Source organism: Eublepharis macularius, chromosome 4 (assembly GCF_028583425.1).
Source record: "Eublepharis macularius isolate TG4126 chromosome 4, MPM_Emac_v1.0, whole genome shotgun sequence".
NCBI lineage: Eukaryota > Metazoa > Chordata > Lepidosauria > Squamata > Eublepharidae > Eublepharis > Eublepharis macularius.
The window spans coordinates 73,769,658-73,785,953 of record NC_072793.1 but is presented as its reverse complement, the minus strand read 5'-3'; the positions used below and the strand labels follow the sequence as shown (position 1 = coordinate 73,785,953).

The 16,296-nt window shown below is 43.8% G+C and overlaps 1 protein-coding gene across 2 annotated transcripts in view; it reads left to right on the top strand.

Annotated features, from left to right (window-relative positions):
- Nucleotides 1-5,180, top strand: part of SAR1B (secretion associated Ras related GTPase 1B) — a 41,685-nt gene extending 36,505 nt beyond the window's left edge. Inside the window, exons 7-8 of one of the 2 annotated variants that reach the window (XM_054976924.1) lie at nt 1,222-1,354; nt 4,656-5,180. In XM_054976924.1, the coding sequence (XP_054832899.1) occupies nt 1,222-1,338 (117 nt within the window). In that variant the 3' untranslated portion in view covers nt 1,339-1,354; nt 4,656-5,180. Of the gene's footprint in view, nt 1-1,221 lie in introns of both variants that reach the window. The other variant, XM_054976923.1, reaches the window with a different exon arrangement.
- Nucleotides 5,181-16,296: the final 11,116 nt, after the last annotated feature.

Sequence of the window (16,296 nt, the reverse complement as noted above, 5' to 3'; positions counted from 1 at the left end):
GTTGTTATAAAGTCTTGGGTTTTGGTCATAGATGGCTTAAAGTGAAGTGCTGTCACTTGGAACTGCTTTCCCAAGCATGAATACTTGGAAATAATTCATACTGGATGTTTTGACTATCGAGCATATGTTGCTACTAGCATTGGTTTGTTCAATTACCCCCAGTCCATTGACAGGTATAGGGTTATATATCACCACTGGTGCAGTTATAAAAGGCTGCAAAGATGAGAAGATTGAACCATACGCTCTGACTTGCATATATGATGCCTTATAACACTTACAATTTCAACAAAATTATCATTTTTTATATTTAACTACACAGAAAATTAAGAAACCTATCGAAATGCATCAAGTCTTATGAGTGTTATGGGGGGGAAGCCACATTAGAGAATACAATGTTTTCTTGCCAAAGCATCATTGACAGTCTACCATTTAAACTGAGTAATGTCTTGAATTATTGAAGATCCCTTGAAACACTTGGCTTTTTAAAGCGTGTACCAAAAATGTTCACATGTAGTCTAATGTGAAATGTGTACATGACAAACACAAGTTTGCAAATGCAGGAATTATGAATGCCCATCTGGAATCCAGGACCTGATGCCATTCTTTTGGTGGCAAACCTGGGCTTCACACTATGCAATCTGGCTGTGTAATTACCCTGTGAAACGTTAAATACTGTATTTGTAGAGGTAACCGCTCTTTCACTTAGTAGCCCTCTCCAAATAATGTCAGCCTGAGATTATACCACTTACTACTAAGAAAGATTATGTCTACTTGCAAAGAATACAGTGGTTAAAATGAGGCTGAGAAGGAATGAAATAAAATACAGCTTGATAACCCAGTCCTATAAACCACTCTGTCCATGCAGCTGCTCAGCTGTCAGCACCAGCGTATGGGCACAGCAGGTCTCCTTGTACTGGTGCCGAAGCCTAACTAAGCCCTATCAAATATAATTAAAACCCAGGAGCCTGCTTGCAAATTTATGCCTCCTAGGTAGCATGCCCAAAACTTGTAAGCATCTGGGCATTTATTTTAGTAAATATGACATGTACGGTAGATCATGAACAAGCCATTAAGTCGTACTTGTCAAATAACCAATCTAACTCTCTCCACTGCTTTTACATTATTAAATCACTAAAAGCATTCATTATTTATATATTACATAGAATTGATAGTTCTGTTATCAAGAATCTCTCTTTAAAGCAACTGTGATCTCATTTTCAGGGCAGTGTCCCTCTGAAGGAATTGAACACCAGGCCCTTAGAAGTCTTCATGTGCAGCGTGCTAAAAAGACAAGGCTACGGTGAAGGATTTCGTTGGATGGCCCAGTACATTGATTAATGCCAACATCACACTGGTGCATAGTATCTCAAACCTGTTCATTATTTGATTGCTCAGTGTACATAACTTGAACTCAATAGACTTTGGTTACAAAAGCATATTTTTTTTATTATTGTATCAATTGTGTTAAATTTAAAGTTAGGACTGAAAACAGATTTTAAGCAGGTTTGTCAATTGGGATTTTGTAATGTTAGTCTCCAAATTTATCGAACAATTCTTGTTTGGGATTTGTAGCTTGTCTGTTGTCCTCAGTCCCTCTTCTTATCCCCTTCTTTTGACAGAGTGACTTTCCAGTACAGTCTGTTTTTGAATGCACTTTTTAACAGCTCAGCCCTTGGTCATATTTAATGCTCATCATGTTAAATTTTTATGTACTTTTTTCAGAACTGGTTTTATAAATGTAGAGTGTATAACCACCTCTCAAACAATAGTAATGAATCAGCTTCTGGATTACTGCATGATGCCTTACAGTTTTCAATAATATACTTTCTTATGCAATGTCATGCAATAAAACTAAATCCCGTTTCTTGGCATCTTTAATGGGAAATGCTTCATTTTAATGTGTCTTAACCTAGTACAGATGTCTCAAGATGTGAATATGTGAGGTAGTTTTCTGAAATGCAGTATAATTTCAGTGTACTGTAGGCTTTTTATTATTTATCTGATTACCTTTATGCCAGATCAAATTAATGTCATCTACATTTTCTGAATATTAATGTTCGCTCACAGTTGTTCACCTTGTACAGTAAGAGGTACCATGGTTTTTCTGTCTACCATAAACCTTAGCATGAATAAATGCCTGAACACTGTTGTACCAATCCTGAGAACTATAGAAATAGCAGAAAGCAGTGCAGGCCGTGCTGCAGAGGTAAACAGTGCCCAGGGCACGAACTGATGTCCAGGGCAGGCTGCCATGGGGCAGCGCATGCAGTTGGAGATCATGCTGGATGTGTTCTGTTCTGTCCTGTTGCAGAAAGCTTTTATATACTTATTGGTGTCAACCAATAAGCAGAAGCCTGGTTCTGCATATGGATTATGTTCACAGAATTGAATCACAGTGTTGTTGGTTAACTGTCACATCCACTGTTAGTGCATCACTCCCCTCAATTGTTACTTGAAAAGTCCAGTCCTTAATTGCCTTTTTAAGCTATGGCATGATTGAGCAGTTAGCTTTATGAACATAGCTGTATGTTAATGAAGCAATAGCAGTGGTGTAAAGAGGGAAGTGATCCAATGTCTTCATTTAGTAGCATTGTGCTATAATACATTTTGGTTTTCATAATATGGGCCACTGTACCTCTTTACTGTAGATAGTGAATAAATTCATTAACTTCAATCAGTTTTGCCAGGAATGTCAATGTGCTAATTGTGAAAGCAACCCATGGCTGCAGTTTCCTTAACATTGAAAACCATGCTTTAAGCTGGCACAGCGATTTTGCTACTGGTTTGGGGGGATGAGGTTTTTTTTTTTTAAGTTTGGCAGAAATAAGGATTTTCTCATGAGTAATGTGACATGAAAGCAGTGGTGGCAAGCTTCAGTATATGAACTTCCTCACTTCTACAAGGCTGACAGTTTAAATATTTCATGTGCATGATTGGTGAACAAAGATGAGGTCTGGTATAGACTCTTGTTGCTAGAGAACTCTCATGCAATACTTTAGAAGCAGTGATTCTATCCTATTTATGTACATGCTGTTTCAGAAGAAGAGTAAATGAGTATTGGCATATTTGTGTAGCGACTGCAGATCTGGTATCAGCTTTAGAAAGGTTGTACCTTGGTATGTTCAAGTACCAACATTAAAGTGATTTAACTGTGGCTTCCATACAGAAACTTGAGAATTTTTAGTTGAGGATATGGACAGTTTCTGTTTCCCCTGTCTCATCCTAGGACTCCTTGGAAGAGATGCCATTAAAACAAATTGTTATCCAGTGCAGTCCTTAAGAGAGTTGGACACTTTTAAGTGCATTGAAGTCAATGGGCTTAGAACTATGTAACACTCTTTAGGATTGTCTTCTGCACATTGTATCTCTTCTGTTCTGTTTTTCCCCCCAAATGAATTCTCCAATTTGCTTTATATGGAAGAGAGAGTTGCAGTTAATTTACTGTTTGGAAACAACTTTCCAGTGGAGAGATGCCTCCAAGACTGAGGACTGATGGTGTTCTTAGTACTGTTTTTCGTACTGTTGACAAATATTAAGCTTTTTTTTCCTTACCTTGTTCTCTGTAACAGGCTTGTAGAAGAGAATCCCTCATTTCCATTTCAGATGTTCATGCATCCCTCAAGAGCATCTTTGTGTTTCAGTGTCATACATAACAAGGCTAATGGAGATCTTTTTTAAAAAGCCGATTTTATTTCTGAATTTCTTCATATGAAGTTCTTTAAGGTTGCTTCCACACAGGGACAGTTCTCCATTCTGCTCTCATTGCTGCTATGAAGGGAGAGGCCAATGCAGCGGCAATGGAGCTTCTTCATGGGGGTGTTCTCCATGCTTTCCTTTCATGCTTGTCCATCCACCTCTGGTGGGTTTTCACTTTGGGGGTGGTACATATATTGCTATAGTGTTAGGAAATGGCCAGGGGGAAATGGAAGAGGTGGTGCAGGATATGGGCAAGGAAGTTTCCGGTCCATACTCTCTACAGATCTGTTCTATGATCTTTCAGGAAAGGTTGTATCAAATCAAGTTTTGGGGGAAATGTAGCAAAGTGAGGGAAGGTGGGTGACTGCATGATGTTATTGTATAAAGCTCCCCACCCCCATGCTGCTATTTGGGGGTGTGGGGAAGCAATCTAAGTCAACACTGTAGGCGGATGCAAGGTTCCTTTACAGATATGTTTTGGGAAGGGACAAGAAAATGAACGTTCATGACCAGAAGTGCTTGACTCTCCTTTGGACAACAGTTAACTGTGGCAAATTTTCAACTTCTACTTTGTTGTCCTCTCTAGGTAGGATCCAAGGCCCTGTTTTCATCCAGTATCATAGTGGCAGCTCTCCAATCATTATTGTAAATATTTTATTTTACATCCTGCTAGGCAAGATATCCTAAAAATTGTGTGTCCTGTCCTATGGGTTGTGCAGCTGAGGGTAGAGACTTCCTGTTGTACACTTACAGCCAGGGGCTGCATGTACAGTACTTGTATTTGCTGCTGTATTAATTTGCATGGCACAAAATTAATTAATTTATTACATTAATTTTAATAAATTAAGTTAATTTATTAATTTGTATGGCACAAATAAGGAAGCACAACAATATCAAGCACAAACAAGGAAGCACAACAATTCCTAACCCAACAATTTCTTGGGGTTTTTTTTAAACAGATGCACAGCAACAAGAAGTTTGGATCGGACAGATATGATATGTTCCAGCTAGGCTGCCCTGCAAAAGAACATCCTACCAGATTAGATATTGGCTGTAAGGGCAGGGAGCCATTAAAATGGAAATACTAATTGTTTAAGCATATTCCACATCCTAGGAATCTACTTCAGTGGGTGATTTGCACAAGATACAGTTCACCATACATATAGAAACTGTGTGCATCCTGTGGGTGAAGAAGAGATTGCCTGTGTGTTATGAAGAGATCTCTCCCCCCCCCCTTTCGTTTTTAATTGGCTCCCTTCAGCATAGGACAGTTGAGTTGATTCGCAAGTTTGATATTTAATTCCAGGAAGTAAATCCTGATCTGTTAAATTGTGTAGATTTGGGCTAGTGTTTCTAACTTGTTTGCCTTCTCTGAAGAGTGGCTTTGCTAAATCATTTCCAGTCAAAAGAACAGTAACTTAACTTTAAGGCTGTGTATGTCTGCTGAAGAAATAAAATCTACTAATAAAAAGTTTGTCTCTCAAGTTTCTATTAGAATGTCATATTTTTGTGTATGCCATAAACTATTCCTGAAAGAATGACACACATTAGAGTATATAGAAGTCACTAAAATTGGGATCATACAGTGTTGACATTTTACAGTCTTTCCTCTTATCTGAATGTTAGCCTTGAATTAAAAAGCACTTAGCGGAAAAAAGGCTGGATGATGGATAGACTTTTATTTTTCAAGATTTGTATTTGCATCTTACAAGACACTTGAGGTTTAGAAACTAAATACATGTATATCAGTCAATTATGTTCAAATCTGATGCACTTCAAGAAGAGATTTTCCTTCAAATACCAAGGAAGTATGAGACCTAACCCTTTCATAGTTGCCTCTTCTGTGTCTGAAAATAAATTTTTAAAAGTCCTCAAGCACTTTTTGCACAGTTTCCTATCAAACTGTGACATCTTCAACACCTGTTCCTAGACTTGATCCATTTTACCCCATTACCTCTTCACTGGACCTTCATTGATAGGAGAGCAAGTACTGTGAATCTTCAGTGTTTTGAAAGCTGTGTGTTTTTAACTGAAAGAAAATGTCCATTCTTTGTGCCCTGAATAAGTCATGCAAATTAATTCTCATACCTTATCCTGCTTTTGTATGTTTTTACTACAGACTAGAGTGGCTATGAAAATATAAGGCCAAAGGAAGGGCCAGAGAGGTTTAGAAGTTGAAGAAGAGATGTCCAGCATATTAGAGTTCCATCTTTCCATCACATCAGTAGAAATTTTGCCTTTCCTTTCTATGGTCTGAATCAGTGACAATGTGTCCAAGTTACAATGACATACAGGATTTTCCAGTGGGTGCAGCTTACCTTCATGCAGCTGATAGTGCAGTAGAGGAAACTTAGTCTGTTGCTCTTCTGTATTAGAAGCAGATATCGAAGCAAGGCAGTGTTGTGCCTGGGAGTATATCCAAAGAGTTTCTAGCCTCTGTTCTCACCCTGTCTGTGAGCACTTTCTTCAGATGCTTTGACTTTGAGTATGTAAAGCCATGCTGAGGCTTGATACTTTATATTTTAAAAATCCCAGACAAGTGCTGCCTTCATGCTTAACAGAAATGTCTAAAACCAAGCCATAGTCCTGATGTTTTTATCTGGTGTTGGGAACTGTGAGACTGTAGTCCTTGTGAAAACAAGGCAACTTGATGTGTCGAAGGTGGTCATCAAACTCATGATTTTGCCAAATTGGAGACAGCGTTGCGTATTTGGTGGTAAAGGACATCACTTTGATTAATGTATCTTTTCCAATATTGTAATCCTCATCTTCTAATTTTTCTTAAAATGCATCCTGACTGAGGATGTTCCATGTCACAGGAGTTTGGTTGATGCAAATCCAAATTGGGAATCACGGGTTGGTAGATGCACTAGTTAGAATTGGTGGAGCAGAACTGGCGAAGCCCAGGTTCAAATCTTTGCTTCCCTTAACTCTGTTAAGGTGATCTTGGGTGAATCACTTTTATCCTAATCTACATCACAGAGTTATTGAGTATAAAGTGGAAAAGAGAAGAACCATGTACACTGCCAGGAGCTCCTTGGAGGATGGATAGGATAAAAATGTAATTAAAATATTAATTTGATGTCTTCAGTTTGCAGTAAAGAAGAATACATGTATAGTGAAAACAAATTGTCCGGCAACTGATGTCTTATCAATGCACAATCAAAGTCTTCTACCAGCATGTGAGTCATGCTTTTGAAATCTGTATTTTAATAAACATTCAGGCAACAGGGTTTGGGAGGAGAGGTTTGCCTGTTGCTCTTTATCACAAGAACATGAAACAGATCTCTTGCCCTGTGACAGCAGCATCAGATTTATTTATGTAGCTGTAAACATTAAATTCCATGGAGAGGTTATTGGAGGTTACTTGAGTCCTAATGACCTGGATTAACTACTAGAAAGGTCATCTTACAAAATCAATAGGGAAAAAGAGTTCATGAGGATGTGGCAAAAAAATTACTTGCTATAAAGTAGAAATGGTTTCCAATGTATTCTTGGAGAAAAAAATCAAATTCTGACATTTGATTTAAAGCCAGGCTGTTGCTTATGGTAAGGGTTTAATATAGGAATTAATAGGGCGGGGGCAAAACGCTTTCTAGTCATGCTCTCAAATATAGATAATTGAGCAATTAGTGATCCATCATTGTTATTTATCTCTGTAATGTCTGCATTACAGTTTTTAAAAGTATAATACACAGCAATCAGAACCTTATGCCTCCTATTGTTCAAAGTACATTTGAGAAAGCGTAAGTTTTGGATAGAAGACTCAAAGAGGCTAAGCCCGACAGCAACTTATTGAGGAAAGTGGTTAACCCATGTATTATTAAACCTCTTCCCGGTTGCAGCAGCTTTGAAAATACTCTAGCCCCAAAGGCTATAAATAATGTTCATATTTCCAGGCCAATTGGCCTCCCAATTTTTCCTACTTGCTATGTTGCTAAAAGCTTCCACAGCTCTCGTTCTGGCTTCTTAGCATAAACCATGGCCGATTCCAGACGACTAACCTGAAGGCGCTGCATGCCGCCATGTTCCGAATCGCAACGGGGAAAACGTGAAATACCGCGTTTTCTCGCGCGAGTTTGGCGCGACATCGCACCAAACTCGCGTGAGAAAACACGATATTTCACGTTTTCCCTGTCGCGATCTGGAACATGGCGCATGCAGCGCCTTCAGGTTAGTCGTCTGGAATCGGCCCATGGAATCGGCCCATGAGTCCCAGCCCCCAGACTTGCCAGGAGGGAGCAGTGGGAGGCAACCGGGAGGCAGTGGCCCTACCACCCCAGCCAGCAACCAGGTCCAGAACCTGCCCACTCCAGGGGGAAGGGACGAAAGGCCAAAGCCTCAGAGGGCTGGAGGGAGCAGGGAGAGACCAGCCAGTCCCACCCTCCGGGGGGAAGAGAGGGGGCTAAGCAGGACAGAGGAAAAGGGCCAAGGCAGGGGGAATAGGGACCCAGCAGCAGCCCAAACAGAGCCCTTACCAGCCAAGGAGGAGAAGCAGCCACTACAGCCCAGAGCCACACCCCAGCTAGAGGACAGCAGCCTGGCTCAGGAGTTGCTAGAAGCCAAGCCCCTCCAGGTGGAGATGCCACAGGCATTCTGGGGGAGGAGATGGGTAGCCCCGCCCAGCATCAATGAGCAGGCAGCCCAGAAGCTGGCCAGGGCAATTCCTCGCGAGCAAGGCCAGGCAAGCTCAGCAGCGCAGAAGCTGGCTGGGGCAGCTCCTCGTGAGCAAGGCCAGGTATGCTCAGCAGCACAGAAGCCGATGGGGGCAGCTCCTCGTGAGCAAGGCCAAGGAGACCTCAGCTGGGGGTGGCTCACATTCAACCCCACCCTACCAGCAAGGCAAGGAAGCCAAGAAGGGATTAGTGGTAGGAGGGAAACACCTGAGGGAAGGCACAGCTGGGCCAAGTCAGGAGAGGGAACAAGCCTAGAAGGAGGGCGGGGCGGGGAAAGGAAACCCTATATAAGGTGGCTAGGAAGAGCTCTGAGGTGGTGGGTGTGGAATGAGAGCAGTGCACACAGGTGCACACAGGTGCACACAGGTGCAGTGCAGTGCAAGAATGGAGGCTTGGAGGAGAGTTCTGGGAGGAGGAGATGATGGAGGATGCAGGGGGTAAGCAGGCCAGGTTGAGCAGGCCAGTGAGTGGATTGAGAGGGAATCAGGGTGATGTATACCGCCCCTCCTTCCACAGAGCAGGGTCTTGCAGCATCCCTGGTGCCCCTCTGATGTCAGGGCTGGCCCAGCTGGCGCCCTGCCCAGCGGCGGCAGCGACAAGCCCTGACATAATGCAGCCGAAAGTATTTGAAGGACTTTTCAGGGTGTTCTTATTACTTCTCATCTTTAGGTGGCAGCAGTCCTTAAACGAGTCGTCATTCCCTCCTTTCAAAGGACTAATATAATGAATACTTTTCCTTTCACTATGGCCTACTCCAGCCAACAGCTAAATGTCTAAAAATAATTGTGAATGGCTTCTATTTCCACAGAAATTATAATGAAAAATATCATTGTTGTATGTATTACAGATTTGGAGCAGCATCCCTTTGGCTGTAATAAATCATTAGAAAGGCAAAGGGGTGTTGGTGTTGGAGTTATCACCTGCTCAGGTTTTTTTTTAAACTCAGACTCTATTTTTAATGACATCTTCCTCTGGGCCATTAAAAAAGGAAAAGTTAGTTTCCATTCAATTGGCTTTATTTCCAACATAGAAACAATTGTTACTCATTTCTCGTATGATCGCTTGACATCATCCCTCAAGGTAAAACTTTTGTTGTAAGAATACTGCATTTCCCCCAGCATTCAGACTGCAGTACGTTGCTGCTAGGAACCCTACTTCCAGCTAGCAGCACCAATATGGTTTGGAGTACTGCATGGAACATATTTGTGAGGGCATCATGAACATCTATTGGCTAGTGTCTGTGGTGTCATTGATAACAAGTGACGTAACCCATCTGTATCCATGTTTTTTCTCACTGCTTAAATGCTATGCTTCCTACAACTCCAATAGGCTCCTTAAAAACCTCAAGGCTATTCCTTCAGTAATTCCTGACCATTTCATAAAATGCTTTGTTCTTTTAAAATTTTATTTGAAGATTTATACTTCCCCTGTCCAGTGCTGGTGCCCACACTGATAGGGTTTTTTGTTTTTAACTCCATAGGCTATTCCTTTTCAGCTAGGATATATCCCTGTGACGAAACTATACCTTCCCCCATGTCCAGTTCTATGTGGTTATTGTATTACTATTGCTGCATCAAAACTAGTCTGAATACAATGTGAAGAGAAAATACCAAGGTTGTACTTTTAATTGTTCTAATAAATGCTTAGGAAAGATATTTTCAGGTTCCTGGGTCACATAAACCCCATTTTTGGGTATATGTCTTTTGTGCAGCGGTAGCATGGTATGTGTGAATATAATGTATAATAAGTACTGGACAAAGTATTTTACAGATGCTGCTTGCTGGAGAAGAAGAGTAAGTTAATGGGATTTGTAACTTAATGTTGAGAAAGGGATAAAACCAGACAGCATATCACTGCAGAATACATGTATCAAATAAATGGCTCCAGATTCATAACTGGTATAAAACAAAGTATAAATGGTGCTTTGGAATCCTCCATAAAACAAAGCATCTATTTGCAGCTAGAAAAATTCAAACAGCAGAATGACAGATTCTCTAGTTAATTATGTGTAGTGGTGTGTAGCCAGAAGCTGCAGCTGACGGGCTTCTGTCCCAGCACCACCCCACCCCTCAACCTTACTTTCAGTAAGTGGTGAGGACTGAACTTGCTTGAACCTAAGTAAAATGGCTGCCCTTGAATCTCTTAGGTAGCCCATCTTTTCTGATCCCCTTTTCTATTACCTTCTTACTTGCACCTTCTGCTACTCCTAGTTACTGCTAGTATCCCAGTCCTAGTTGTCACGTTTCCATGTGATACTAGCCCTGTTCACAAGTTACAGTGAGCTCATGTACAAACTGCATGTATATAAGAACATAGGAAGAGCCATGCTGGATCAAAGCGGTGATCCATCTAGTCCAGCATCCTGCCTCACACAGTGGCTACCCAGTTGATATGGATGGCCAACAACAGAGTAGAGACCTTCCCCTGAAGTTGCCTCCTAGCACTGGTATTCAGAGGTTCACTCTGAATGTGGAGGTTCGCTCTAGTCACTATGGCTAGTACTAGCCACTGATAGACCTATCCTTGATAAATCTCTCCAATCCCCTTTTAAAGGTATCTATGCTGTGGCCATCACTACATTTCTGGCTGCGAATTCCACATGTTAATCGTTCATTGATGTAAAGAAGTATTTCTTTTGTTCTGTCCTGAATCTACTGCCCATCAACTTCATCAGATGCCTCCAAGTTCTAGTATTTTGGGAGAGGGAGAAAAAGTTCTCTCTTTCCATTATCTCCACCCAGGCATAATTTTATAAACTTTGAACATATCCCACTCTCTTTCTTGTCTCTTTTCTAAACTGTAAACTCTCAGACTCTTAAGCCTTTCCTCATGGGAAAGGTGCTCCAACCCCTTAATTATCTTGGTTGCCCTGTCCTGTACTTTTTCCACCTTTGCAATTTTATTTTTTTATTATTATTTATTATATTTATATCCCACCCTCCCCACAAGCAGGCTTAGGGCGGGTCACAACAATAAATAAAAAATACAGAGATAAAATCACAACAATTTAACAGCCTTCTAATAAAACACCTGCTCACCGTATAAAAACCATATAGCATCTGATGGAGGTGGAGGTGCGGCTTAACCATGCATGGTTGCTCATATATGGGGGGTAGATGTTCAGTACCCCCCTTACAGACATAGGGGAGACCGGAAGAGAGGCTCAAATTACAAGAACTATCAATTTATTCCTACTCTTTGCTTCCTGTCATTTAACCAAATTTTAATTCCTGACTTGCCTTGCTGACAACTTCATTTTTCAGAAAGTGGAGAAGGAAACAAAGGGATCCGCTATCTTGGACTTAATTCTTACCAACAGGGAAGAACTAGTTGACGAGGTGAAAGTAGTGGGCACCCTGAGCAGCAGTGACCAGTAGTGTGACCGTGTAATTTTGGAATTTATGATCTTAGGGAAAGGAAAAAGCTGTACATAGTCAGACTTCAAGAAAGCAAATTTTAACAAACCTAAAGTGATGCTGGGTAGAATCTCATGGTCAGAAATACTTAAGGAGAAAAGAGTTCAAGAAGGGTGGGAGTTTCTTAAAGGTGAAATATTGAAGACACAATCACAAAAGATTCCTATGAGAAAGAAAAATGGGAGAAGCCTAAAGAAGGAAAGGTGGCTCCATAAACAACTTTTTAAAGAGTTGAGAAACAACAAAAACTCATTTAGAAAATAGAAAGAGGGCCTTATAACCAAGTATGAATATAGTTTTCAGATCACACAAAGTGATGGTATCATTCTACTCTGGTTTCAGTTTCAGTTATGTCCCTGTTTGCCTCTTCTGTGTTGGCCTTATATCTATATACCCATATCTATATATATAAAGACAAGTGTCCTGACTGACTCATCAACGCCCAGCCCAAACATAGAAACGTGAAATTTGGGGAGAAGTTCCTTTTGTGATGTAGAGGCTCACTAAGAGGGGATTTTAAGAAATTTCCCCCCTAAGAGGGTAAAAAGGGGTAAAATGCATTTTCCCATAGAGATACAGCTTCCCTGTGTGGCTGGCAGGCTTCTCCTCCCCCTGTGCCCCTGCCAACTGCCAACCCAACCACTCTTCCCTAAGCTTGGGTACTATGCTATTATACTACAAAACCAACTCAAAAAACACCACCACAAACCAAAGAATGTTACATACTTTTAAATATTATAACTGGATTTAAAGTAGTTAAATACCGTAATGAAGCATAGGCATCAAACTAGTCTCTATATAAAGACAAGCGTCCTGACTGACTCATCAACGCCCAGCCCAAACCCCTGGACCTAAAAACATGACATTTGGGGAGAACATTTCTTTCATAATGCAAACACCCACTAAGAAGGGATTTTAAGAAATTCTCCCCCTAAGGGGGTTAAAGGGGGTAAAATGTATTTTCCCAAAGAGATACAGCTTCCCTGTGTGGCTGGCAGGCTGCTGCCTGCTTGCACTCCTGCCCACTGCCAGCTTGGCCACTCTTCCCTGATTGGGCCAGCCTTTCAAGATCATTTGCATATGCGGGCTGATTGGGGCCCACAACATTCCATACCTCATTCCTCCCACCCACCCCGAGACAGTTGGAACACAGAGGTCATTTGCATATACAATCTGATTGGTCCTCCCACATTCTGAACAGTAAGCAGTTGCTATTGGGAGTCATTGAATGTGTCCTGAGGTAAAATGTACCTCCCAGTCTTCCCCTAAAAGTTCGCTAGAGTTGTCAATCTCCCTGTGGGGCCTGGCTTTCATGTGGCTTGTAGGCTCCCACCTGCTTGCACCCCCCTCTCACTGATTAGTCAGGTGTGGAACTCTGTTCTGAGGTTAAAATCAGGTAAAGGAAGCTGCCTACTAGAGATGAGCACAAATTGAATTATGAACCAAAGTTCGGCACAAACTGGGCCAGTTCCGCATTCATGAACTGGTGGTTTGTGGGATCTCATTTTTCATGAACTGCCACAATTTTTAAGGCCAGTTCGTAGGTTCATATTCGGTTCATGACACCAGACACCAGACAGCCTGGCACCAATCCATTAATTCCCTAGGCAATGGAGGGGATGAACATCTGCAGACCTTCTGCAGCTGTGGAAACACCAATCTTAGCCCTCCAAACCTTGATAGACTGCTCTCTCTGCCAACCAGAGAGACAGGAAGGAGTCTATAACTCCTAGCTCTCAGTCACGTAGTTTCACTTTCCAGCAAGCAGAAAGGGAGGGAGGAACGGGAGTTGGGAGTTGGAGTGAGAGAGGGTGGATTTTGGGCCTTTCCCCCCACCCCAGTTCCAAGACTACTGCTAGGCTCTGGGGCCAGGATTAGTGGGTTCCTCTCCTGAGGGCTCACAGTACTCTTTTTTATTTCGTTTATTAATTATTCTTACTTTGAGCACCTGTCCTGCTTGGGAGGGTGTCTGCGTGGTGGGTTAGGGGTAACTCACCCACCCCAGTCACAGGGCCACTGCCAGGCTCTGGGGCCAAGGTCAGTGGATTCCTCGACTGAGGGCTCACATAACTCTTTTTTATTAATTATTTTTATTTTGTGCACCTGTCTCACCTGGGAAGGTGTCTGGGTGGTGGGTTAGGGGCCTTTTCTCCCACCCCAGTCTCAGGGCTGCTGCTAGGCTCTGGAGCTAAGCTTAGTGGTTTCCTCAGCTGAGGGCTCTTCTTATTAGCTCTATGAGGGTTAGAGTGAGGGGCAAGCATGGTCATGGGGGGAAGAAGTCCCAAGCTCGTCCTGCTGGCCCATGGGTGCCCAGCAATAGTGGGGAGGTCTCAGAGTCAGAGCCTCTTTTTTAAGAGCCACTTGTTGGGATGGAGGAGGAGGAGGCAGAAGAGTTGTCAGTGTTGCCAGAGGAAGAGCAGCTGCTAAAACTTTTTCAGGAGGAGGGATCTCAGAGTGCATCGGAGGTGGGAGGGGGTCTTGGAGAAACATCCAGCTCTTCCACATCCCAACCTCTTGAGGCTGCCCCTGCCTGCAGTCCACCCCTCACTCCATCCTCCCAGCCCAGCCACATCCGTCCCGGTCCCGGTTTCAGGCCTACACTTTGGCAGCACTTCCTAGCCCTCCCCAATGATCCCCATGTGGTGCATTCCTGGGCCTGTGTTATCCTGGCATACAGAGGCTTGGACCCCAAGCACCTGTCATCCACCACCCTCTGCAAGCATCTGCAGAGGCACTACACAAGTCTGTTGCCTCTGGAGCAAGGAGAAACATCCAGCAGGGGGACGAAGAGGACTTCTGAGCAGGGAGAAGGGGGAGGGGAATGGGAGTCCACCCTGAGGAAGAAGACTTGCACTTGCATCGAGGGTGCTATGGGTGGGAGTAGAACTTCCAGCCAGGCTACCCTTCAAAAGGTTGTTCCCTTGGGGTTGGTGGCACTGCCAAGTAAAAGAAACAGGGGGAGGGCTCAGGAGGCAGGCACTCGTGTGGTGGCGGAGCTGATTGCCCTGGACAGACTACCTTTGACCATTGTGGAGGGTGTGGGCTTTCAGTGAGTGCTGCGTCATTTTGCCCCTGGTATACCATGCCCTCACACTGGATTGTTGGCTGGCAAGACTTGCCATTTGTCTACCACTCTGTAGAAGAGCTGGTCCGTAATGTCCAGAGCACAAGGATGAACCGTGCACTTCACAGCAGACCTGTGGCGCATCCATCAGCCTGGCTACCTCACCCTCACTGCCGACTGGTGGCAACCGGAGGACCTTCAGACCACCAGGGTAAAATCAGGGCCCCAGAAGGAGGGGACAGCCCTGCTGCTGGGCTACAAAGTGGTTCTGCTCCAGGGGCGGCAGATGGATGAGCACCGCACAGAGAGGAACATTTCAGCTGCGATCAAGGCTGGAATGAGGGAGGGGGCACCCACAGGTGATGTTGTCTGTGGCTACATGGTCACGTATGCCGGTAGAAATATGGTGGTAGCCCTGAATGACATGTCCCTTGAGGGCATTGTCTGCCTGGTGCACAAGCTTCTACCTGTTCGTGAGGGATGCTCTTGGAATGGATAGGACCATCAAAGACACCTGGGACCAGGGAACGTTGAACACGCGTGCCTTGTTGGACCGCTACTGGCATCTGGCTGCCCACTTTCCCCGCAGCATTCATTCTTCCCACCAGCTGCACGAGAGTCAGGGGGAGAAGGGGTATGCCGAGCACCAGCTCTTTGAAGACATGTCCACCATTGGAACTCCACCTACATAATGATGGGTTGTCTGTTGGAGCAAAGAAATGTGGTGCAGAATATCATAACCTCTGTGCCCATTTTGCAGGAGGGAGAGGAGCTCAGCATTAGCTCCACGGACTGGCTAGCCATCTCCCAAATGGTCTTTGTCCTGAAGCTATTTCATGAAACCACCGACCTCCTCTGCTCCTACACGGCCAGCCTGGGGCAAGCCATCCCCCTGATCCATGGGCTGGACCAGGCACTGGCCAAAGAACTAGAGCAGAGGGAAGCCCTTCTTCCCAGAGTCAGGGACTTGGTGAGGAGGTTGCAGGCAGGCATGGCCACCCGCTTGCATCCTCTCTATCAAGAGAGGGTGTACAAACTGGCCTGCATCTGCAACCACTGTATAAAGGGCAGCAGTGCCCTGCACAATTCTGAGTTCTAGCTATGGACGCAGGACCCCCGCGGAGAGGTGCACAGGTTCCAAACAAAATTTGGCCAGAGGGAAGAGGGCATGGAAGAGGGATCATTGGCAGTGGCAGCAGAGGAGGAGGAGGATCAGCCCAGTGCTCCAGGTGATGATGCAAGAGTACCTAGCAGAGCTGTCCCAGCCCCCTGACTCCAGTCTCCTGGAGTACTGGGCACACAAAACTGCCATCTGGCCGAACTTGTCATCTGTGGCCATGAACTTCCTCTCTTGCCCCCCACCAGTGTCCAGAGTGAGCAGGTGTTCTCCCACTTGGGAGATCTGCTCTGAGCCCGCCGCTCGGACTTGGTGGATCAATTGGCC